We start from the raw sequence: 26,841 nt of genomic DNA, 5'->3' as shown, positions 1-26,841 counted from the left end.
GTGTGCAAATGCTTTTGAGGCATTTTGATCGAATAAGGCCTAATGCAAAAACTACTCACCAATAACATCCAGGAACGTCATTGTGACAACTAGGTTTGCCGCCCAGTTTAAGCTACTCGAGAATGCAAATGCTCGGCCTCTTATTCCGGTGGGAAATATCTCACTCAGAACCAACCAGGTCACTGAAAAATCAGACAAACTTATGTTATGAATTTGGCATTATTGCCACCAATTGACATGAGAATCAACGATTTATCAGGCAGATTGGCGGAGATGGAGCTGAACCACTTGTTGAATCCACTTATCATTTGCCAGTCTTTGCCTCTGTTTGCCAGCTCCCCCCCCCCCCCCCCCACACACACACCTACCACTCCCCCTATCAGAAACATCGTCTGTCCATTCCTTGCAGAGTTTCTCCAGCACTTTACTTCTTGCAATACAGGCAGTTCTGTTATAATGTGTGTTTCCATAACCCGAATTGAGTATAACACGAGTGTTGAATTAGGGAACGTTATTTGGATTAAGCGGCCAAATTGGTTATAAGGTGCTTTCAACCAGGAACCAGGAGAATACTTAAAAGTTACTTTGGAAAAAGACCAGTAGAAAAAAAGCTGTCCTATTTCCATCTAACCACGCTGCAGTAACAAGACACCACTGTCTCTTAAGAACACAGCTGCTACTTTAACTACGGGTGGCCACTGAAAGTGACAAGCAATCGTTTCTATCAGCATTTGTGCAACTATTCTTTATTAAACAGTGTAACATACAGACCTTTGTGGCTTTACATACAGACTTTCATGTCTTTAATTTGTTGTAACAAAAATTAACTTGTTGCTTTGAGAAGGCCTGTATTTTGGAAAATCCTGCAGGAAAAATAACTTTGCTATTGCAAAGTATGAAATTCTCTTTCCCCAAACCACCTTTCCTCAATTGACACAATTGCCTTGAAACTGTGTTTTTCTGTACCACGAGGGTTTCTTAAGAGCCCAACTATTATGTTATAGCAGGATAATGAAAGGCCCGGATAGTGAATATGGAGAGGATGTTTCCACAAGTGGGAGAATCTAGCTCGAGAGGCCATAGACTCTGAATAAAAAGTCATACCTTTAGAAAGGAGATGAGGGGGAATTTCTTTAGTCAGAGGGTGGTGAATCTGTGGAATTCGGTGCCCTACAAATTTCCACCTTGGGAAAAAGATTTTGACAGCCATGCAGGCCAAGTCAAATGATTTTTAAAGCAGGGATTCACAGATTCTTGATTAGTAAGAGTGTCAAGGATAATGGGGAGAAGGCAGGAGAATGTTGAGAGGGAAAGGTAGATAAGCCATGATTCAACAGAGCAGAAGACACAGGGCCAAATGGCCTAATTCTGCTCCTAGAACATATGAACATGAATCAGTTTGTGGATTGAAATGTCATTGAAATGAACAACCCAAAGCTATTTATAATTCTGAAAAGCTTCACATTTTAATTTTGTAATAGCTTCAGAAGTTGAGACTAGGCAGAGATAAGTGATTTAGTGTCCACCAAATGAAGTTCAGATAGTCCCTCTACACCCCTCTCCCTTATTTCTGCTGCCCCTTTCCCTTCTACACCATTACCTTGCATTGACCAGTAGTGCAGTGACTTTTACTAAATACACATGTTACATGTTTGTTTTGGTTTACAACACTATCATACGCATAGAATGTGTTATTAGCAAAACACCATCAGGTTCCAAATCTGGCCAAGGCTACAAATAGAATTCATGAACGACAGATTTGCTGGCCTCTGTTTCCTACTAAGGCAGCGGATTAATTCAATTACATTAATTTAATTTAATTCAATTATAACCAATTGGGCTTATAATTACCTTCTCTGTCAGGATCCGAGCTCATGAATTGAAAAGTTAACACCAATAACCGTGGCTGCGGATCCACAAAATGAACAAAAAGATCAACGCAGGTTTCTAATATCTCAAAGAGATCTATGAAGATTTTGCCATTTTAGCTGTTAGGAAATTTTGGATAAGCTCCAGTTGATATGCTGGAAGAGAGTGAGAGCAGTCTTACCCGAGGTCTAAAACATGTTAGAAAAAAAGGAATAAATGGAATAAATACAGGAAGGATGCGTTGGCTTTGGAGAGGGTGGAGAAGAGGTTTATCAGAATACTGCCTGGGGTAGAGATCACTACCTATAAGGAGAGGTTGGATAAACTTGGATTGTTTGTTCTGGAACGTCAAAGGTTGAGGCGAGACCTGATAGAAATATATAAAGTTATGAGAGGTATAGATAGGGTGGACTGTCAAAATCTTTTTCCCGGGGTGGAAATGTCAAGGACTAGAAGGCAAAGCTTAAAGGTGAGAGGGGCACAGCTTAAAGTAAATGTGTAGGGCAAGGTTTTTTTTTTGCACAGAGAGTGGTGATGTCTAGAATGCTTTGCCAGGGATGCAGTTACAATGGTGGCATTTAAGAGGCCTATGGATAGGCGCTTGGATTTGTAGAGAATGGAGGGATATGGAGCACATGCAGGTGGAGGACATTCGTATTTCCTTGGCATTATGTTTGGCACAGACATTATGGGTCCTGGGGCCTGTCCCTGTGTTGTTTCTGTGGTTGAAGGATTAGAGGGGAGCTGAGGAATATGTTTTTGTCCAGAGGTCGGTAAATGTCTGGAATTCCTATCCTAAATGGATGATAGAGGCAGAAGCCCATATTACATTTAAACAGAGTACTTGAAAGGTGTGACCTTCAGGTTATGAACCTAGTGCCTGAAGGAGGTATTAGTTTGGGTAGTTTTATATTAACCAACATAGACTCAATGAATGCCATTGTTCATTTTGTGTTGGATAACTTTCTATGATTAAGGAAAGTCTGCCATCCTTATTAGCCCGGCCTTGATATGATTCTAGTTCCACACATTGTTCACTCTTAAAATGTGCTGAAATGACATTGCAAATTACTTTAAAAAAACAATTTAAAATGGCAACATAGGTTGGTTCAAGCAACAAAGCCTTCTTCCTGTGAATGAATAAAGTTCCTTGGGCCCTTAATCTAATCCATTCCTAAAAATCACCAGTGCTGTGATTACACTGCAATTTTACACAAGTTCATCATCAGTTGAATGAATGATACTTTATCAAGGGACATGTCACAGTGAAATTCTTTGTTTTGCTTTTAATACACATTTCGCACATTTTCTACTTTAAGGGATCCTTATCTATATCTCGAGTTTAGTTTAGTTTATTTAACTCAGTTTTAGAGATACAGCAGGGAAACAGGCCCTTCGGCCCACCGAGTCCACACACTAGGGACAATTTACAATTTTACCAAGCCATTTAGCCTACAAACCTGCCCGTGTGGGCGGAAACCGGAGCTCCCAGAGAAAACCCACACAGTTCATGGGAAGAATGTACAAACTCAATACAGACCGCACTCATAGTCAGAATCGAACCTGGGTCCCTGGCACTCTAAGGCAGCAATTCTACCACTACGCCACCGTGCCGCCCTATTCTGTCTGCTAATTAGGGCTCCACACCCAATCAAGGTAATACTTCCCAAGGAGCTTAGACCAATTCCTGGGATGACCTGTGCGAAGAGATGGATTAACATTGGCCAATGGTCATTGGAAATAAAATAATGAGAGATTGAAGCACATCCAACTTCAAAGGGGCTCGGCCTGATGGAAGTGGAAGACTGCATCCTCCTGGAAAGTCTAAAACTAAAGGGTGTGGTCTCAGAGCAACCGCAGGAGTTGTCTTTATACAGCCTCCCCCAACTCCATCCAGGGACCCCAGCAGTCCTTTCAGGTGAGGCAGAGGTTCACATGCCGCTGGGCGGCACGGACTTGGAGGGCCGAAAAGGCCTGTTTCCGGCTGTATATATATGATATGATATGATGATATGTACCTCCTCTAACCTTGTCTACTGCATCTGGTGGTACCGATGAGGGCTCCTGTACATAGCAAGAACAAACGTAGACTCGGCAACCATTTCGCTGAACACTTACGCTCAGTCCGCTAATCTCCCAGTTGCTGACTATTTTAACCCCTTTCGAATTACTATACTGACTTTTCCATCCTGGGCCTCCTGCATTGTCAGAATGACGCCACACGTGGATTGGGGGGACAGCACTTCACATTTCACTTGCATAGTGTACAACCTAGCAGTTTGAATGTTGAATTCACTAATTTTAAGTAACTTCTACTTACACTCCCCTCTCCTAACCCCTTGCCTCCTTCCTCCACCCTAGTCATTTAGCCAATTCACAGTTCCCCACATTGTATCCCTCTTGATATCACACCTTCCCTAGCCAACAATGGACCTATCAGAGCAACACCCTGCCTTTGGTCATTTGTGGCCAGCCCTGATTTGTCCTGGTCTTTCCTTACTTCCAGTTCTTCACCCCCCCCCCCCCCCCCCACTCTCCCCCCTCAGTGCCCCCCTCCACTTCTGCCCATCCCCCCCCCACCTTATTCAGTCTGAAAAAGGGTCCCAACCCGAACGTCATCCATCCTTTCCCTCTGGAGATGTTGCCTGCCCCGTTGAGATACTCCAGCACTTTGTGTTTTTCTTCGGTATCAACCAGCATCTGCAGTTCTTTGTATCTACACCTAGAACTAAGATGTATGTTTGCAGGATGCCAAAACAGTCACGCCAAATGGTCTGATCCAGTTCATGGTTCTAACCATCTTATCGTTAATGTTTGTTGTGGCCATTACCACCCTGCTTTTTAACGTTGAGCTTATTATACAGTGCATCTTACCGACACTGGCTCATAACCATAAAATGTGAGAAATAGAGTCGTACTTACTTGGACCAAATCCAATTGAATAAGCACTGACATAGGCCATCATGCCAAGCATTGTAATCCAATTTAAAACCAACTGTTTAGAAGTCTGAATAGTGTTTCCTGGAATTTGTATGCCATGGCTCCTGGTTTTTCTTGAATGGAGTCCTTTATCCAAAGTACTTGGTGTGCTTAATAAGTCGGTAACATTGTGAAATTGGATTGCCGCCTCACTGTTACTTTTCTGCTCGTCAAAGGTTAGATGTTGTTTGCCCTGGATGGATAAGGATGAAATTTGACTCGTGTTCAGTAGCCTTTCACTGGTGAATGTTGGCTTGGAGACAGATCCACTGGAGTTCACCAGGTGATGTGATCCATTGCTGTGAGCTTTGGTCTCACAGGTGTTATGGAATTCCATTGTGACGCTTCGGCTGGTGAATGCAATCACAGTGACGGAGATGGACATAACTAAACAGCCACCAAGGAGCAGTGTCCGCCTCCCAACTTTGTCAGCACATACCATAGCCACCAAAGTCGTTATGACTTTTACTATTCCCAGTCCTACTGAAGCCAGCACTGCTGAAGCATTGCTCTGAAATCCCACTGATTTAAAGATGGTCGAGGCATAATATAGCACGTTAGGTTGTCCTGTCAGCTGCTGAGAGAGCACCAGGCCCAACGCCACCAGCAATCGACCCCTCATGTTATCCCTGGCCCGAAACATATCAAGGAATCTATACTGGCGTTGGGATCCTTGAGTTGAGGTCGCCTCCTCTGACTCAGGGCCGTCGTGCTCACTGTTCTGTAACTGCAACAGCACTTTCTCGGACTCGTCCGCTTGGCTTCTGACCCTCTGGGAGCTCGAGGGAAGGAAGAAAATGCAGATTCCCTGCAGAATGGCGGGCCCGATGGCCAAGCCAAACATGTACTTCCATCCATTTCGTACATCTGACCACAGGTAATTTAGTGCATAGGCACTCAAGATGCCAACTGTAATCCCCACCTCATAAAGCGACACCAACATCCCCCTCTTCTGGGGCCAGACCATCTCAGATACAAATATACAACAGGCAATGGAGGAAATGGACAAGGCGAATCCAATGGTTATCCGACCACACACTACCAGGGCGAACGAGGAGGACAGTAGGAGGACGATGCTTCCCACACACACCAATCCCACGCTCAGAACTATCGAGTTTTTCCGTCCATAGTAATCGATAACTATCCCTCCAACTAGTGAGGCCAAGAGGGCTCCAATCAGAAGAGCGCTGACCACGATTTCTTGCTGCAAGCAGCTTAGGCTGAAGACCTCCCGAAGCTGCAGTAAAGCACCAGAGATGATTCCCAATTCATACCCAAAAACCAGTCCGCCAAGGAAAGCCAGTGTTGATGATAGCAGCAGGACGTGCGAATATTGGTCTGAAATGTAGAACAAAATATTTACAATACTCGGATCACTCTTAAAGTAATGAATAGCTCATCACTGCAGATCGGTTCCAGCCCGAAATGTCACCCTACCTTTTTGTCCAGAGATGCTGCATGGCCCACTGAATTACTCCAGCACTTTGTGTCTCTCACTGAAATGAAGGTGGTTATGCCTTTAACTGCATCACCACAGTCCTCGAGAACATGCAAAGGATTTTAAGGAAAAAAAGCACACAAAGTGCTGGAGTAACTCAGTGGGTCATGCAGCATCCCTGTAGAACATGGATGGATGACATCTTGGGTCAGGACCCTTCTTCAGATCTCCAGGGATGCTGCCTGAACCGTTGAGTTACTTATCACTTTGTATCTATTTTTGCACTTTAAGCTTGCTCCCTGACCCACTGAATTACTCAGCACTTTGTGCCTTTTTCTGTACTGCAGGGATACTGCCTGACCAGCTGTTACTCCAGCACTGTGTCTTTTTGTGTACTCCAAGGATGCTGCCTGATCTGCTGAGTTACTCCAGCACTTTGTCTTTTTTTTTTGTAAACCAGCATCTGCAATTCCATGTTTTGATAGGACTTTAAGATGTTACTTAAAGTACTAACGCTACTTATGTTACGGATTGTTAGATAAAGGACATTCTTCAGGAATTATGTTGATAGCAGGCATTAATACAAACGAGAACCAGTCTTTAATAACCTGTTCAAATGTAAACTACAAAATGTAATTGGTTCTGAAATTAAAAGGACAGCTAGATAAACAAACAGTAGAATCTACAGAGCACAGACTACTGGCCCACACCACAAGGCCACACAAGAGACATGGTTTGCAAATGTACATGACCAGTGGAATGAATATTGCTTTCTCTAACTTCAAGTAACCCCGGCATTCCCTCTCTCTCTGTCCCTCCCCCACCCAAGTAGCACCAGCTTCCCATTTTCACCCAACAGCTAATGGCCTGTTTCCTTTATCATCATTACTTTTTTGCATATCTTTCATTCATTGTTCTTTATCTCTCTACATCATCGTCTATATCTCTTGTTTCCCTCATCCCTAACTAGTGTGAAGAAGGGTCTCGACCCTAAACGTCACCCATTCCTTCTCTCCAGAGATGCTGCTTGTGCTGTTGAATTACTCCAGATTTTTGTGTCTATCTTCGGTTTAAACCAGCATCTGCAGTTCCTTCCCACACGTGACCAGTAGAGGTTCAACCTAAGGGGCCTGTCCCACTTAGGTGTTTTTTTAGGCGACTGCAATAGTTGTAGCAGTTTGCCGAAAAAACGTCGACTGGACCCCCCCTACGACAATGTCTACGACAAGCTACAACAACCTACCACCTAGTCGACGTCAAGCTACGGCAACCTACCGACAACCAGCAACCAAATCGTCGCGACGTAGGACGTCCACTATGACCGCACCTACGACAACCTACAACCACACAGGCGGCAACCTACGACAACCGAAGTCAACCTACGTCTACCCGCGACAAGCTACGACAAGCTACGCACCGTGTCGGCGACAACTGAAGACAATTCATGTCATTTCGGCCTCCGGTTTTGACGCCGGTACCTGTTGCCGGTTGACGTAGGTAGTCGCCGATGGAATTCACCGAAGTCAGCACCGGCGACAACCTAAGTCGCCCAGCGACAACCTGGCAACAACCCACGACAGCGCCTACATCAGGAGACGTCAAGCTACGATCATTGGCGTCAAACCAATAGTCGCCGAAAACTTTTAAACATTTCAAAATCCAGCAGTGACCAGAAAACGCTTTGGACTCTTTGGAGACGACTAACGACCATACAGGCAACACCCCGGCGACCGTGTGGCGACAGCCTAGTCGCCTGTAGTCGCCTAAAAAAAATCGTCTAAGTGGGACAGGGGTTTCAGCTAAGACAGTGGGGACTATGATAATTGGCCTACAAAGACGAATCTCACTACAGTCACCCCTCTTCTCCCCTCTCCCATCAGGCAAGAGGTATAGAAGTGTGAAAATGCACACCTCCAGATTCGGGGACAGTTTCTTTCCAGCTGTTATCAGGCAATTGATTCATCATATCAACAACTATAGAGCAGGCCTAAGTTACTATCAAGGAGGAGGAGGAGTTAAAACTATGATCGCATAGATTGTGGGCCGAAGAGATTGTTCCTATGGTGTACTCTTCTCCCGAAGATAGACACAAAATGCTGGAGTAACTCAGCGGGTCAGGCAGCACCTCTGGTGAAAAGGAATAGGTGACCTTTTGGGTCGGAACCCTTCTTCAGACTGAAAGGAAGAAAAGGCCAGAGCCAATAGGGCTGGCAGCAGATGTACTGTACTGTTCTACATTCCCTGTTTTAAGTTTTGATTACACAACCTTTAGCTGTTGCTTCAATGCAGTACCAAAGGAGTGCTGCATTGATTAGAATCGCCTTTTGGCCCTGATTGTAAATTGATATCAAACTCTGAAGATAGAACAAAATGCTGGAGTAACATAGCAGGTCAGGTAGCATCTCTGGAGAAAAGGAATAGGAATAGGACCTGTGCTCAATCTGATGAAGGGTCTCAACCAAAAACGTCACCAGTTCCTTTTCTCTAGAGATGCTGCCTGACCCGTTGAGTTACTCCAGCATTTTGTGTCTATCCTCAGTGTAAACCAGCATCTGCACATCCTTCTTATACTTATTGATATTAAACTCAGCTCTCTGGGCATACAAAAGATCCCAGGCCATTATTTAAGAACAGAAGTGGGAGTTATTTCCAATGTTTTAGCTGAAATTGTTCCTCAATCAACCGTACAGTTCCGTCCAATGGATTATGCGATTTTATTTCATTGGCGTTCGGGGAACGTACTCTGTAAATGTTGGCTACTATGTTTCCTACACTGAATACACTTCAGCTGCTGTAAAGGGTCTTGGGACAATTTCAAGCCATGAAATGCTTTATAGACACAACCCCTGCCTTTGCTTTGCATGCTGCCCTACAGTATTGAAGGAGAAAGATAAAGAAACAAAAGCATAAAGTTTCATAGAACATGTATCATCTTAACATCATTTAGCACCTGTGCAACCGATGCAATTTTAAAAAGAAACAGCTGCCTGTCCTTAAAAAACAAAGGCTGAGGTGGATCAAAGAACATTAGGGGCAGGAGAAAGCCATTCGGCCTTGGGAGAATGATACACAACGACATTGTGCCACTTCTGAACAACAAGTTAACGGGGCAATCATCAGGCACCGTTTACCATTGAACAAAGCATCGTAATTCCATTCCACTGATAACATTCAGGTGTCAAGAATCAAGAGGGTTTAATTGTCATATATAGAAAATAGGTGCAGGAGTAAGCCATTCGGCCCTTCGAGCCAGCACCGCCATTCAACATGATTATGGCTGACCATCCAAAATCAGTACCCCGTTCCTGCTTTTTCCCCATATCCATTGATTCCTTTATCCCTAACAGCTAAATCGAACTCTCTCTTGAAAACATTAGGGGCAGGATATACCAACTAATAGAACAACAAAAGTTTAGTTAGTTTAACTTATTGTCACGTGTACTGAGGTACAGTGAAAAGCTTTAGTTGTGTGCTATCCAGTCAGCAGAAAGACAATACGTGATTACAATCGAGCCATTTACAGTGTATAAATACATGATAAGGGAATAACATTTAGTGCAAGGAAAAGCCAGCAAAGTCTGATCAAGGATGGTCTGAGGGTCACCAAAGAGGTAGATAGTAGTTCAGCACTGCTCTTTGGTTGTGATAGGATGATAAATTCTTACTTGCAACAACTTAACAGTTTTAGTTTAGTTTAGTTTAGTTTATTGTCATGTGGACCGAGGTCCAGTGAAAAGCTTTTTACAGGCCTGTAAACGCAACACACACAGATAATATGTCATCATTTTCCATATTCAATAACCATAATACTAGGGCAAAAAACTACATTCTTAGTGCAGCCAAGATTGTCCGTAGAGGCAAAGATCATTGGGAAGAGCAACAGCCACGACCGCCCCGACGTGCAGCAACAGCGGCAGCAGCAGCGTGTTCGCCTGCCCCGGATAGGACTTATCATCGGCGGAGCCGGCCGTCTTCCGAGGCTGCGGGAGCGGCTGCGACTCGCCTTAGGCTCGGCCCGCTGCGGACCGTCCGGCGCGACCTGCAACCACAACAACCTGACTGCGGGAGAGGACGGCAGGGGAAGGGAAAAGACATTGTGGCCTTCCATCACAGTGAGGAGAGGACTGGAGGAGACTCACTGTGATGGATGTTTCTTTGATGGATGTTTCTTTTTTTGTGTGTTTTTGGGGTTGTGTAATTTTAATGCCTATTTAATGCTTTTATTGTTGGACTGTGGGTGACTGAATTTCGTCCAATATTGGATGACAAATAAAGCTATCTTGAATCTTGAATCTTGAATCTTGATAGTCATAAAACATCTGACAGCTGAGCACCACAGCTGACATGAATCAGACCATTTCTTTAATGCACAGATGGAATTCCTGCACTAATGAAAGTTTCTGCATAACAATGTCAGTGCTCCCAGGAGAACTGTGCATTCCTAAGCCAATGAAGCTGTGCCAAGTTTTTTTCAAGATCGACACTGCTCCATTTGCTGACTGGTAGGTTATTGTGCTTGTGGTCTATAACTGTCACTCATGGTGCCCTGGTTTAATCCAGGCATCAAGACTGATGCTCGTGCCTAGACTAGGCCATTGATCAATCATAGAAACATAGAAAATAGATGCAGGAATAGGCCATAAGGCCCTTCGAACCAAGAGTTCAATATGGCTGATCATCCAGAATCGGTTCCCTGTTCCTGCTTTCTCCCCATATCCCTTGATTCCGTTAGCCCTAAGAGCTATATCCAACTCTCTTTTGAATACATCCAGTGAATTGGCCTCCACTGCATTCTGTGGCCAAGAATTCCACAAATTCAGAAATCTCTGGGTGAAAAAGTTTTTCCTCATCTCAGTCCTAAATGGCCTACCCCTTATTCTTAGACTGTGAACCCTGGTTCTGGACTCCCCCAACATTGGGAACGTTTTTCCTGTCTCTAGGCTGTCCAATCCCCTGATAATTTTATATGTTTCTATAAGATCCCCTCTCATCCTTCTAAATTCCAGTGAATATAAGCCCGGCATGGAGTCTGCCATCGAGCACTTACAGGTGGCTGGACCACTCAACATCTGCTCATTACCTCTCTCTGAGAAGTCGGCCACAGGAGATTAGACTGCTGCATAATGTTGACAGAATAAACCATGAGTGGGACATTTCCCATCGGCAGTCTCCAGTGATGCAGGACGAGTGAGGATTAACCTGCATCAATTGGGGTGAGGCATGGGGGACGGATGGTGGAATCCTTGGTGGCGATTAACTTCCTCAGTCTGAAGAACGGTCTCCACTTGAAACGTCACCTATTCCTTTTCTCTAGAGATGCTGCCTGACCCGTTGAGTTACTCCAGCACTTTGTGTCTAACTTCCCCTGAGATGTTTCTTCTACTCATTTCTCTATCTGTCCGTGCACAGTTCCCCCGTGTCCTGACAATAGTATCTGATGATATCCCTTTTTCTGAACTCTGCTTCAATCAATTTGTTTATTGCCAAAATACAATGAGATCTCTATTTGCAACTTCGGCAGAGTGTAGGGGTATAACTGTGGTGTGTGAGTGACTGTACTGGTATAAAAAGATGGCTACCTAATGTACTGGAATGGGGATGTCACAATCTGAAGAACCTAATGGACCAAGGCAAGTTGCATTGTGAGCTTCTGGTGGCACGGTGGCAGCAGCAGTGGAGTTGCTGCCTTACAGCGCCAGAGACCCGGGTTCGACCCTGACTACGGGTGCTGTCTGTACGGAGTTTGTATGTTCCCCCTGACGGCTCTGGTTTTCTCCCACGCTCCAAAGATGTACAGGTTTGTAAGTTAATTGGCTTTGGTGATGTTGTAAAATTGTCCCTAGTGCGTAGGATATTGCTAATGTACAGGGATCGCTGATCGGCACTCGATGCAGACAGCACCCATAGTCAGAATCGAACCCGGGTTTCTGGCACTGTAAGGCAGAAACTCTACCTCTGTGTCGCTGTACCTCACTTCAAGATGTGTGGACCTAGTACAGAGCATATGCCAGATCTGTTCTGGTGTGAGTTGCTGTGATTTTTCTCACTGGGGTGCCCATGACCAATGGTGTGCAACCATCAAGGTTCACTCTCTCTGCTTCTGGAGAGACATGCCACCAGCCGCAGTCAGACACACTGGCACTTTACCACAGGTCAGGGCAAGTGATGTTTGAATTGTGCAGAGTGCAAACACCACTATTTTTCATTGAGAGATCTTGGTTGCACTGACGTGACCAGCATTTATTCCCCATTCCTTATGGCCATTGAGGGGATAGCGATCAACTGTCCTCCTGTACTGCTGCTGTCCTTATGGTGAAGATTTTCTTCTTGGGCTATTTGAGAGAGTATTCCAGAATTCCAACATGGTAATGATGATGGATAGGCACATGGATATGCATGATATGGCAATAAGTTCTGACGTAAGGATAGTGTCAACTGAAGGTACTGGTGTTCCCAATGCACCTGCTGTCTTTATATGCTCTAAACTTAAAGGTTAATGGATTTGGGAGGTGTTGTAGCGACCATAGAGAGTGGTCCTAGTTGTCGAACCCTCAGATTGGCCAGCAAGGTCACGTGTGGGCGCGACCGTAGGGATTGGTCCAGAGAGCGACATCGCTGATTGGACAGCGTTGTCATGTGCGCTTTTGGCGCCCGAAAAGAGTCAGTTGGGAGGACAGTTAGTTTTAATGGTTGTCTGTAATCTTGTTAAGAAAACTTTGTAATCGAATATTGCTGTCGCAATAAACTTCTTCAACAAGAACAAGTTTCCAGTCTCGCCATATTGGTGACCCCGACGTGATCTGGGCGATCACCGACCATGAATGAACACGACGCCCCGTTGTTGGCTGCTGCGCCTGGCACACCGGAGCTAAGCGCGGTCAGCGTTCACCTTCCGTCGTTTTGGACACATCAACCACAATCTTGGTTGGTCCACACCGAAGCCCAGTTTCATTTAAGAAACATCTCGGCAGATGCGACGAAATACTACTACCTCGTCAGCGCTCTATCACCAGAGACGACCACACGCGTGATGCGGTTCATCGTAAACCCTCCCGCGGAAGACAAGTACGAGGCCATGAAGGCACTGTTACTACGAACCTTCGGGTTCAATAGGCATGACCGAGCTAAAAAACTTCTGCACCTACCGGATCTCGGAGATCGGCTGCCGTCCGTTCTCATGGCTGAGATGTTAATGCTAGCAGGTGAACATACGGATTGCCTCATGTTCGAGCAGGCATTCCGAGAGAAGCTTCCCGAAGATGTCAAACGTATGCTCACGGATTGTTCTTTTAAGGACCCCGTGGCATATGCAGAAAAAGCTGATGCGCTCATGGCGTCCAAATCGAAAGGAAGCGGTTCGATCGACAAGGTCTCGACATCAGTGACCACGCCACAGCGACATCAAGATGGCGCCGCGTCTCCCGCCATTTCTCCAAAAGCCCGCCAAAAGGATCCGCACAAGTGCGGCTAGTGCTATTACCATCTAAGATGGGGTGGAGAATCCCGCAACTGCCGCTCACCTTGTACTTTCGCGGGAAATGCCTCGGCCGATCGTACATAGGGGCAGTTGCGATTGGCCAGAACCGACGCCTCTACGTCCGAGACCGATTCACGGACACAGAATTTTTGGTGGACACGGGAGCCATTGTCAGTATAGTGCCGCCGACCGACCTTGAGACCAGATCGGGTAAGACAGGTCCTACCCTCATCGCGGTTAATGGCAGCCCCATCCGCACGTTTGGTACGCGGAAGATGTCCCTTGTTTTAGGCCTCCGCACGTATGAATGGCCATTCATTATAGCAGACATCAGCCAAGCGATCCTAGGCGCAGATTTTCTCTGGGCCTTTTCACTGGTCCCCAATGTCCGCGGTAACGACCTCCGACCCTCCGCCAGCGATGAGCCCATCGCTCCGACAACCGTCCAGTCTCGCCATAGTGTTATTAAACAAATCTTGGTGATCTGGCACAGTTCATTTTGTAAGTGATTCACACTGCAGCCACTGCAAGGTGCAGGGACGGGTAGCTATGTACAGTAGAGGATGGGAAGCCAAATATGTGGGATGCTTTGTCCCAAATGGTGTCAAATATCCTCAGGGCTATTGGGATTATAAATGGAATGTGTTCAGGATCTGACGTGACCGGTAGATGGGGAAAGTCAGGTCATAAAGTCATGTAATAGGAGTACAATTAGGCCATTTGGCCCATATGCCATTCAATCATGGTTGATCTATCTCCCCCTCCTAACCCCATTCTCCTGCCTTCTCCCCATAATCTCTGACAACTACTAATCAAGAATCTGTCCATCTCTGCATTAAAAATATCCACTGACTTGGCCTCCACAACCATCTGTGGCAAAGAATTCCACAGAGTCATCACCCTCTGACTAAAGAAATTTCGCCTCATCTCCTTCCTAAAAGAACGTCCTTTAATTCTGAGGCTGACCTCTAGTCCAAGACTCTCCCACTAGTGGAAACATCCTCTCCACGTCCTCTCTATCCAAGCCTTTCACTATTCTGTATGTTTCATTCAGGTCCCCCCTCATTCTTCTAAACTCCAGCGAATACAGGCCCAGTGCCGACAAACGCTCATCATAAGTTAGCCTACTCATTCCTGAGATCATTCTTGTAAACCTCCTCAGGACTCTCTCCAGAGCCAGCACATCCTTCCTCAGATATTCCAAATGTGGCCTCACCAACGCCTATAGAGCCTCAGCATAACATTCCTGTTTTGTATGCAAGCCCTCTTGAAATAAATGCTAGCATTGAGTTTGCTTTCTTTACTGCTGATTTGACTTGCAGATTAACTTGTTGGGAATCCTGCACCAGCACTCCCAAGTCCCTTTGCACCTCTGATTTCTGGATTCTCTCCCCATTTAGAAAATAGTCTACGCCTTTATTCCTACTACCAAAATGCATGACTCCACACTTCACTATATTCCATCTGCCACTTCTCTGCCCACTCTCCCAACCTGTCCAAGTCCTTCTGCAGAGTCCCTGCTTTCTCTACACTACCTGCCCTTCCACCTATTTTTGAATCATCTGCAAACTTGGCCACAAAGCCTTCAAACCCCTCGTCCAAATCATTAATATACGACGTGAAGAGTAGCGGCCCCAGCACCGACCCCTGCGGAACTCTGCTTGTCACTGGCAGCCAACCAGAAAAAGCCCCCTTTATTGCCACCTATGTTTAGTTTAGTTTCGAGATAAAGCACGGAAACAGGCCCTTCGGCCCACCAAGTCTGCGCTGACCAATGATCCCCACACACTAACACCATCCTCCACACAATAGGGGCCCTAGTGAGACCGCACCTGGAGTACTGTGTGCAGTTTTGGTCTCCAAATTTGAGGAAGGATATTCTTGCTATTGAGGGCGTGCAGCAAAGGTTTACTAGGTTAATTCCCGGAATGGCGGGACTATCATATGTTGAAAGACTGGAGCGACTAGGCTTGTATACACTGGAATTTAGAAGGATGAGAGGAGATCTTATCGAAACGTATAAGATTATTAAGGGGTTGGACACATTAGAGGCAGGAAACATGTTCCCAATGTTGGGGGAGTCCAGAACAAGGGGCCACAGTTTAAGAATAAGGGGTAGGCCATTTAGAACTGAGATGAGGAAAAACTTTTTCAGTCAGAGAGTTGTGAATATGTGGAATTCTCTGCCTCAGAAGGCAGTGGAGGCCAATTCTCTGAATGCATTCAAGAGAGAGCTGGATCGAGCTCTTAAGGATAGCGGAGTCAGGGGGTATGGGGAGAAGGCAGGAACGGGGTACTGATTGAGAATGATCAGCCATGATCACATTGAATGGCGGTGCTGGCTCGAAGGGCCAAATGGCCTCCTCCTGCACCTATTGTCTATTGTCTATTGTCTAATTTACAATTTTACCAAGCCTTTAGTAACAAGGAAAACAAACCCATACTTCTTTGGAGTTTGGGAGGAAACGGGAGCTCCCTGGAGAAATCCCACGCAATCATGGGGGAATGTACAAACTCCGTACAGATAACACCCTTAGTCAGGATCGAACCCGGGTCACTGGTGCTGTAAGGCAGCAACTCTACCACTGCGCCACCATGCTGGGATAGACAAGAATCACAGTGCAACCTGAACCAGACCAGAAAGATCTTTTAACCTTAAATCTTAATTATTTCCTCTCAACGCAGATATTGCCTGATCTACTGAATATTTCTAGAATTTTCTGATTTATGTCAGGTTTCCAACATTTGCAATATTTTATTTTGTGTCAGTGACTATCTGATGTGCTATGCCAAAAACAAATGACATCAGATGTGCAAATGCACAACAAGAATGAGAACAGATGCACTTATTTCTACTCATTAATTTTGTTCCTCTGCGTCTTTCATTAGTTATATAAGGATTATAACCATTGCTCCTTGTGGAAAACATGGTATTTCACAAAAAAAAGCACATTAGCACCAATAAACCTTCAAAATAACCCTTCTAATACTCTTGAGAATCAAAAGCAGAAACAACTTGTTCCTATTCTTTAGTAACAAGGAAAACACAGTTTGCACATCTTGTTATGGGCACACAAAATATACCATGACATTTAACAAAATCAAACAGTGAAACAGCTCAAAGAAAAATATTCCACTCACCCATCCCTGTATGAGAGCAGAACCATTTCATCCCAACAAATACGCTGGTGACATTGTCCCTCCAGTGGCCTTTAATCTTTCATTAATGAAAATCACAACTCTGCAGTCTGATGGAAATCTGAGACAAAAGCAATAAATGATGAAACCACTCGGCAGGTCAGGCAGCATCTGTGGAGAGAAAAGCAGAGTTAACGCTTCGAGTTGAAGACCCTTTTGTCATTGATCCTTGGAATTAGTGCAGAATGTCCCTACTCAATGTACGGACAATCGTTACTAACGTGTACTGTGTTAACTTGTTGCCGTTTGCTAGCAGCTGCTCCACAATGGGAAGTCGGGGCAATTAGATGCATGTGACACTTTGGGAACCACTAGAAAAACCTTTGATGGACATCAAAGAGATTTATTGCCAAGGCAACTAAGACGTTCATTAATCAGAGTATCATTAAAAACTCACTGAGGACAAAATAATACAGCAGATTATCAAAGCATTGTCATATGCATGAACTTCATTAGTGGCAGTAGGATTGGCAAACACCAAAGTTCCAGCCTCACCTGCTTTTGCTGGATGCTACAGGGTATAGTTTCCGTGGAAACCAAAAACAGAAATAGGGAACAATCCAGTGCAAAGTTTGATTTATTAAGTCACTTCATTTTAAAAAGAAAATATTTAATAATGAGACATCATCAATACTGATTTAATTCACATTTGACCAGAAACCCTTGGAGGTTAGTAAAACATATTGATGTAAAACAGCACAGAATTGTTGTTTTAAGAGTTATTGCTAATGTGCAAATCAGCATCACTTTTTTAATAAATATGAGAAATAATACATAGGTTGACTCATATATGACAGAAGAAAATTGGGAGCCTGGAGTATCTCAAATTTTAAGAATTGAGGCTGAAAGTTGGAGCCAAAAGCTGACAAATCGCACTGGATGGGCGAGTCTGGAGCTGGTATTATTCTGAGCAGATACTTAAAGGTCAACACTGGGAGTGTAGTGCCAGCACTTGGATGAAGTGCCTCGAAAGAATTAATGATCTCATAGGTGACCTCTGGAAATATTTGGTAAGAGAAAAGAATTAAGTTGGTACTGATGCACAATAATGGAACTGTCTTTGGAACTGGTGCGCTATAATGGTAAGAACTGTCCATGGAACTGGTGTGCTAAAATGTAGAGGATTGTCTCTGGAACTGGTGTACTACAGTGCTAGGAACTGTCTATGGAACTGATGTGATATAATGCTGAGAACTATATTCTGCACTCTGTATCACCCCTGTGCTCTACCTATTGCACTTGGGTTTGACTTGATTGTATTTATGTATAACACTATCTGATCTGACTGAATATCATGCAAAACAAAGCTTTTCACTGTACTTTGGTACATGTGATAATAATAAACGTAAACATCTAAACCTAAGATTTAAGGTCAAAAGGCCTTATTGGTCTGGTTGTGGTTGCTGTGTGATGCTTGCCTCACCTTCTGACGTTCCCTGTCCACCAGTCACAAGTCAGATCTTTTCCGGCTTTCTCCCCTCTACTACAATCAGTCTGACCAGCGGTCCCCGAACGATCTCCTATCTATTCCCTCCACAGATGCTGCCTGATTTTCTCCAGCAGTTTGCTTTATGCTCAAGATTCCAGCATCTGCAGTTCCTTCCATTTCTAAATTTAAAAAAAACATTTACTACACCAGGGACATTTCCCCTGCATTCATAAATAATAATAATGTAATTTTGTCTTTCTGCTCTCAAAAACGCAGTGTATCCAATTCTGAAGCCTCACAATATATCACTCAGGGAGAAATAGTGAATTTTAATTCATCCCATTCTTGGAGCCCACTGTAGAGGTGGTAGCATTTTAATAGCGTTCAGCACCAAAACAGGCCTGGTCTTGGCAAGGATGTCCCTGGTTCCCCAGCCTGCTGGGATCATACCCAGAGGAATGCCATAATGCCAAGCTACAAGATGGCTGTTGGTATTCATGCAAATGCTCCCCAACAGAATAAAATGAGAGATAATTGGGCATCAGAGTCTCGAGAGGCATACTTTCAGTCTGAAGAAGAGTCCCGACCCGAGACATCACCCATCCTTTTTCTCCAGAGATGCTGCCTGGCCCGCTGAGTTATTCCACACTTTGTGTCTAACTAAGATTAAAACTGTCTAGATATCAAAAGCTGAGACACAAGGAACTGCAGATGCTGGAATGTTGAGCAAAATACGAAGTGCTGGAGGAACTCAGCAAGTCAGGCAGCATCTGTGGAAGGAATGGACAGATGACATTTCGGATCGAGACCCTTCATCTGACTGATTCCAAAAGTATAAAAAATGATCTGATTAATACAGCACTCCAGTAAACAAGATGTTTCTTGTTAAATGTTCATAAGTTCTAGGAGTAGAATTAGGCCATTCGGCCCATCAAGTCGACTCTGCCATTCAATCATGGCTAATCTATCTTTCCCTCTCAATCCCCCGTCTCCTGCCTTCTCCCCTTACCAATCAAGAATCTGTCAATCTCTGCCTTAAAAATATCCATTGATTTGGCCTCCACAGTTACAATGAATTCCATAGATTCACCACCCTCTAACTAAAGAAATTCCTCCTCATCTCCTTTCTAAAGGTACATCCTTTTATTCTGAGGCTGTAGCCTCTGGTCCTGGACTCTCCCACCATTAGAAACATCCTCCCCACATACACTCTATCCACGCCTTTCACTATTCATTAAGTTTCAATGAAGTCCCCCTCATCCTTCTAAACTCCAGCGAGTACAGGCCCAGTGCTGTCAAACGCTCATCGTATGGTAACCCAATCATTCCTGGGATAATTCTCATAAACCTCCTCTGCACCCACACCAATGTCAGCTTATCCCTCCTCAGATATGGGGCCCAGAACTGCTCATATAGACAATAGACAATAGGTGCAGGAGTAGGCCATTCAGCCCTTCGAGCCAGCACCGCCATTCAATGCGATCATGGCTGATCACTCTCAATCAGTACCCCGTTCCTGCCTTCTCCCCATACCCCCTCACTCCGCTATCCTTAAGAGCTCTATCCAGCTCTCTCTTGAAAGCATCCAACGAACTGGCCTCCACTGCCTTCTGAGGCAGAGAATTCCACACCTTCACCACTCTCTGACTGAAAAAGTTCTTCCTCATCTCCGTTCTATGACTCCAAATGTGATCTGACCAGTGCCTTATAAAGCTTCAGCATTACATCCTTGCTTTTATATTCTAGACCTTTCGAAATAAATGCATTCTCCTTCCTTACTACCTATCCAGCTTACAAATTACACTTTTGAAAATCCTGCACCAACACTCCCAAATCCTTTAGCACCTTCGATTTCTGAATTTCTTCTGAATGATGTTTCATCCACTCGTCCAAAATAAATTCTAACGGCAAAAGATACTAACATAGGGGAATAGTGGCAAATAATTCCCATGCAATGTGGCCTTTCAGAAAGCTGTATCTTGTTAACATTGCAGCATTGGACCAAACACTGAAGAACGGTCCCGACCTGAAATGTCACCCATCCTTTGTCTCCAGAGATGCTGCCTGACCCGCTGAATTACTCCAGTACTTTGTGTCTATCTTTGGTATAAATCATCATCTGTAGTTCCTTGTTTCTATCTAATATTTTGACTGCATTCCTTCCTTGAAAGTAATCAGCTGCAACAAATGTATTTCATGCATTACTGCAGGTATGTTGAACATTTAACATAATTCCTTCCTGCTTCAACTGTTTGTGTGTGTGTGTGTGTGTGTGTGTGTGTGTGTGTGTGTGTGTGTGTGTGTATGTATGTATGTGTTATTCCTTTTCTTCAGAGATGCTGCCTGACCCGCTGAGTTACTCCAGCATTTTGCTTCTTTCTTCGGTTTAAACCAGCATCTGCAGTTCCTTCCTACACATAACATTTCAATTTGGTTTTGTTTGCTAACGTCTATAAACAAATCAGCATCAGAATTTTAGGACAATATTAGGATAAGGCAGAAATCTCAATGTGCCGCCTAACTCGTCGAAATGTCTGATTTTCTTTGCTTGGCTTAATATTCGTGGCCTTTAAGGCATTCCCCCCCCCCCCAAAAACGTATTTCCCTCTCCATCAATTTCGTTCAAACTTTGGTCATGTTACATGGACTAAAATGTAACCGTTCCTTTCCGCAAAATCGTCTACCTTTGCCTCCGGTCAGAGCAGATAAAACCGCGAGAGTATTTTTGATGAAGAATATGAAAGTGATACCGTTACATTTCGCTGATTTTGAGCCTCGTGTTTTCTGCGTCGCCAAGTCGACGTGGCAAAAGGAGTTTTTCCAACTTGGAAGGAAGGGTTTTCTCAGAAGTAGTTTGTGCATCTATGCACAGTCGCCACAAGAGAGCGACAGAGGCTGGGCTTTAACTCCTCGGCGTCCAGGACTCGTCTACCCGCGTCGTTTTGCTTCAGTGAATTGCAAATCAAGTCCCATCGCCGTCCTTGATGCAGGCAATGCAATTGGTGTTTATCTTTGGTATTAACCAGCATCTGCAACTCCTTCCTATCACAAACCCTAATCCTACCCTGGCAATGGAACAATTTTGTTCCCGATGTTGGGGTAGTCCAGAACCAGGGGTCACAGCTTAAGGATAAGGGGGAAGTCTTTTAGGACCGAGATGAGAAAACATTTCTTCACACAGAGAGTGGTGAGTCTGTGGAATTCTCTGCCACAGAAGGTAGTTGAGGCCAGTTCATTGGCTATATTTAAGAGGGAGTTAGATGTGGCCCTTATGGCTAAAGGGATCAGGGGGTATGGAGAGAAGGCAGGTACAGGTTACTGAGCTGGATGATCAGCCATGATCATATTGAATGGCAGTGCAGGCTCGAAGGGCCGAATGGCCTACTCCTGCACCTATTTTCTATGTTTCTATGTTTCTACCATGGTCCATCTCTTGCACTGCCATGGGACTTGTTTTCTTTTCTAACTTGTGTTTTGCACAAATGTCTTACTTTGTTTCGTCTTCTTTCTTTTAGAAATCGTATGTGTAATTTATGTACATTTTTAAAATGTGTTTTTGTCTGAGTTTGTCAGTGATTCTGCTGCGAGGAAGATTTTTTGAAAAATGTTATGCTGAAATTCGCCGGCAATCAACCCGCAGCGAAACGTCGCCCTGTCCATTCCCTCTCCAGCTGTTGCCTGGCCCGCTGAGTTCCTCCAGCTCTTGGTGTTTTGCTCAAGAGATCCAGGCCACGTCAGAAATTGCAGCTAAGATCCAGACTGCCCCTCCAGCGCGCTGTACTACTCGGTGGGACACCGGTTGGTCCTCTTAGACAAATCGACTCCCCCTCCCAATCCCCAGATCTTTTCATTTACCTTAAGGTCCAAAACTCTATCGATCTCAGCCTCCAGTATTCCTCCAACCACTAAGCACCCACTGCCCTCTGAGAATAATTCTCCATTCACTTTCCATCTCAGTCTCCAGAAGGTGGCATCTATCATCAAAGGTCCTCAATATCCAGGCCATCCCATCTTCTCACTGCAAATATCGGGCAGGAGGTATAGAACCCAGAAGGGCCACACCACCAGGTACAGCAGGAACAGCTACTTTCCTACAACTATCGACCTATTGAACCAACCTGCGCAACGCTAATCCTAACACGAATCCTAAAACTCATTTGTCCCCATGGCGTTGCTTCATTTGCACATTAGTTGCCCATTAAACTGGCACAGAACTTGTAAACACTGGCTCTCGGTAGTAATTAGTCAATGTATCTCACATCAAGCCTCCTTAATTGGAATTCCCCCCTCACCATGGGAATTACTGGAATTCTAGCCATTAACGTATGATCTGGGAGCTTGATGAAAAACATGATTAAAAATCAGTAACACTTACCAGTGACATTTAAGGATGCAGAAAAAAAAGGAAAATTATGGAGTAAAGTGAATTAAAGTTAAGACAGACCCAGAAAGATAAAGAAATAGTGAGAAAAGGAGATGGAGCGAAAATGAAAACTATCTGATAAGTGTTTACCATCTGCAGGAACAAGAGTCCACAGTTTAAATAAATTCCCATTCTTTTCCAGGTTAGAGAGATTAAGTGGCGTTGATGGAACAACAATTCCGTCAATCCAAATAGTTCCAACTCTATTGTCACAACTTTATCCAACAATAAATTTAGTGTTAAATATTATTATTTGGTTATAATTAAAAGTAAAACAGGAAAGACAAAACAGGATCGAACCTAGATCGATCCTTTCGATCAGGAACTCAGCAAGTCAGGCAGCATCATGACTTCTCAAAGTACTTTGAAGTCTACTCACTAAAGTGATGCAGCAAAACCCGCGACCATTTTGCACGACAAGTCCCAGGCAAAGCACTGCGATAATGTCCGAATGTTCTACATTTAAATGTCCTTTGCAGAAACATCAAGCAGAACACCTCTTCATTTTATGAAGTATACCCAATAGGATTATTACATCCTCAAGAGAAAAACCCTCAGTTGCGCTTGACTGTAAAAAAAACTGCACCTTGCGTCAGTGGGTCGCTTCTGCTGTAAAACACAAAGTGCTGGAGTAACTCAGCGGGTCATGCAGCACCTGTGGAAGGAGCGGCTGGGCAACGTTTCGGGTCGGGACCCTTCATTCAGCAGCTTGTAGTGGCTGCTGCACAGACGCTACAGCATCAGTTTGGCTAATGGATTTTTTTTTAAACAGGTTTCCTTTTGATGTAAACATTGGCACCTTCCTCTACAAATTATGTTTAAATGCCTTGGTAATGCGTGAGTAACCAGGAATCATATTTGAATCGAAGTTGCATTTGATCTTTGGAATATCTGGGGTTAAAAAAAATCAGACTCCCCCTAGAAGTTACAATAGATTGGGTTCCATATGCTGGGTTTATCCTTATCCCTGCCCAATAATTTTGAGAAACAGTAATAGTTTTCTCTATCTAAAGACGTGGAAAATAAGAAAAATAAAGAAGTTAGTTATAAAAGAAACTTTCCTATTTGGAAAATAAAATGAAATATCATGAGCACAAATGAATGCCGAAGCCTTACATGTGTGTGTGTGTAGCTGCTCTTCTTGGTGGTCAAGGCTCAACAGATAGGTTGCCTTCTCTCACATTGCGTGGCGTTGGCAGCTGGCATGTCCTTGGTGCTGCTGTTGCATCCAGTTAGTCACTGCACGTCTCTGTTTACATTCAGAATAATTCATGGGCGTCGCCTCAGTTGGCGGAACAACAGACACGGAGCCTCTGACTCTATGCCTGCACGTAGCTGCACATAGCACAAACTTTCCCAAGATTGGGGAAGAGCAATTTGCACTTGTACAACGGTTTAAATATCAAAAAAATAGTTTATTTCACATCCAAAACTGATCCCCTTTAGAGGACCTCCTGTAAATGGTTCAATGGTTTCTTTATTGTCACGTGTAGCAGGTACAGTGAAATATATTTTTTGCATTGTAGATTAGTGTAACACAGTGGAACACATACACATCAGCAGGATTATCCCCGTACATAAGCACAATCCCCCAGTCAGTACAGCTTGCACAGAACAGCCCACTGAGTCCATTGGCAAAAGGTGCCATTTTGGCAAGTTTTGCAGTCCCAGCTGCAGCTGGCCACGAAGCCCAATTGCAGCCATCGTCTCCATTTTGGTTGTCCCGTGATCTGATGTCCCTCTCTAAGCCTGACTCTCATGAGCCCTCATTTCCCGGGGGGGGCGCCCCCGCAGCCAACAGGGAGGCCGCGGAAGGTGAGATCCCCCCCCCCCCCGGTTTTTCTCACTGGGCTCTTTGTCCAAAGTCCGCCGCCATCACCGTCTCCTTCCACCCCCTCTCCGATCCACGGGGCGAGCAGGAGCCGGGCTGGGTAGCCTTCACTCTCCAAGCAAGCCAGGCCACAGGGCCGAGGGCATAGCTTTAAGGTGCCCTTCCCCTTCCCGGTTTTCCGACCAGTCTGACTGTTCCTCTGATACCTCTGTCTGCTTTGCCGTCACTTTCTCCGAGCTAACAATGGTCTATTCTACATTTTCCTTGTTCTGCATCTCTTTTGATCTCTTACACTTCCTTATCTCTGTAACTCCCTCTCCCCTGACGCTCAGTCTGAAGAAGGGTCTCGACCCGAAACGTCACTCACTCCTTCTATCCAGAGATCCTGCTGCCTGTCCCGCTGAATTACTCCAGCATTTTGTGCATATCTAAAGTTTACAGGAGATGTGTGCCACAGGTCTTTTTTACACAGAGGGTGGTGGGTGCCTGGAACGTGCTGCCAGGGGCGGAGGTGAAGGCAGATATGATGGTGACGTTTAGATAGTTTAGATTAGAGATACAGCACGGAAACAGGCCCTTTCAGCCCACCAGGTCTGCGCCGACCAGCGATCCCCACACATTAACACTATCCTATACCCACTAGGGATAATTTTTATATTTACCAAGCCAATTAACCTACAAACCTGTACGTCTTTGGAGTGTGGGAGGAAACCGAAGATCTCGGAGAAAACCCACGCAGGTCAGGGGGAGAACGTACAAACTCCATACAGAAAGCACCCATAGTCAGAATCGAACCCGGGTCTCCGGCGCTGCATTCGCTGTAAGGCAGCAACTCTACCGCTGCGCCACTGTGCCGCCCACTTATGGATATGCAGGGAATGCAGGTGTATGGATTATTTGCAGGCAGATGACATTCGTTTATCTTGGCATTATGCTCAGAATGGACATTGTGGGCTGAAGGGCTTGTTCCTGTGCTGCACTGTTCCATGTGCTATGAATGCCGCCCACTACATATGCTATCCACCTATATGAAGTTCCTGCTTATTTCTCATGTTCCACAGGACAGATCCATGTTATAAAATGGAAGTTAACAATAAGTAAGTTCTATCATGACCTTCCTCACTAATTCAGATTTCCTTCTTCTGGTGTTGCGAGCTATTCACAATGCTTGCCTGTCTGATTTGCTAGTTTATGTAAACACAATTAATATTATTATTATTATTATTATTATTATTATTATTATTATTATTATTATTCAAAGGGAAAGATACTCTTCCTGCTATCTTGGCAACAATATCCAAGTAACAGACCACTCATTAATATTTATGACTCATTAGACTTTAGACTTTAGAGATACAGCGCAGAAACAGACCCTTCAGCCAACTGAGTCCGCGCCGACCAGCGATCACCCCGTCCACTCGCACTATCCTACGCACTAGAGACAATTTATAATTGTTACCAAAACCAATTATCCTATAAACCTGAATGTCTTTAGAGTGTGGGAGGAAATCGGAGCACCTGGAGAAAGCCCACCCGGTCACAGGGGGAACGTAGAAACTCCGTACAGGCACCCATTGTCATACTTTGCATACTTTGCATATTTGCTTTTTACATTGCTTATTAAATGTGCGGCTTGAATCTTTCAGCTTTAACCAATAAAAAACAAACAAAAAAAAATCCCCAAGACCTATTAAATAAATTGACATTTTTAAATCTTTAAAATTCATTGTCAGCAATAAACACTACACACATGGCTTTCAAAATATTGACTCACCTGCACCTTCCATAGAATTCAGGATGCATTCCCAGGGACAAAGGTGTTCATGGAATTGTCACTAAAATAAGTCTTTCCAGCATTCTATCATGGGCAGTATGGTGGCACAGCGGTAGAGTTGCTGCCTTACAGCATCAGAGACCAGGGTACAATCCTGACCACAGGTGCAGTCTGTACGGAGTTTGTACGTTCTCCCCATGACAGCGTGGGTTTTCTCTGGGTGCTCTGGTTTCCTCCCACACTCCAAAGATGCGCAGGTTCATCGGCTTCAGTAAAAATTGGCAATTGTCCCTAATGTGTAGGATGGTGCTAGTGTATGGGGATTGCTGGTCGGCGCGGACTAATAGACCAAAGGACCTGTTTCCGTGCTGTATCTCTAAACTAAGCTAAACTTAACTAAAACATTCTATATGGAGAGATGCT

The 26,841-nt window shown here is 44.6% G+C and overlaps 1 protein-coding gene across 1 annotated transcript in view; it reads right to left on the bottom strand.

Moving 5' to 3' along the window:
• Positions 1-24,517, bottom strand: part of slc2a10 (solute carrier family 2 member 10) — a 29,153-nt gene extending 4,636 nt beyond the window's left edge. The window contains exons 1-3 of the mRNA XM_078418562.1: positions 24,367-24,517; positions 4,792-6,186; positions 60-182 (exon numbers count right to left, since the gene is read on the bottom strand). Of these exons, the coding sequence (XP_078274688.1) occupies positions 60-182; positions 4,792-6,186; positions 24,367-24,517 (1,669 nt within the window). The remainder of the gene's footprint in view (positions 1-59; positions 183-4,791; positions 6,187-24,366) is intronic.
• Positions 24,518-26,841: the final 2,324 nt, after the last annotated feature.

This window comes from Rhinoraja longicauda, chromosome 22, assembly GCF_053455715.1.
Source record: "Rhinoraja longicauda isolate Sanriku21f chromosome 22, sRhiLon1.1, whole genome shotgun sequence".
NCBI classification, from domain to species: domain Eukaryota; kingdom Metazoa; phylum Chordata; class Chondrichthyes; order Rajiformes; family Arhynchobatidae; genus Rhinoraja; species Rhinoraja longicauda.
The sequence above is the reverse complement of the archived record's forward strand: the minus strand, read 5'-3'. Positions and strand labels throughout refer to the sequence as shown.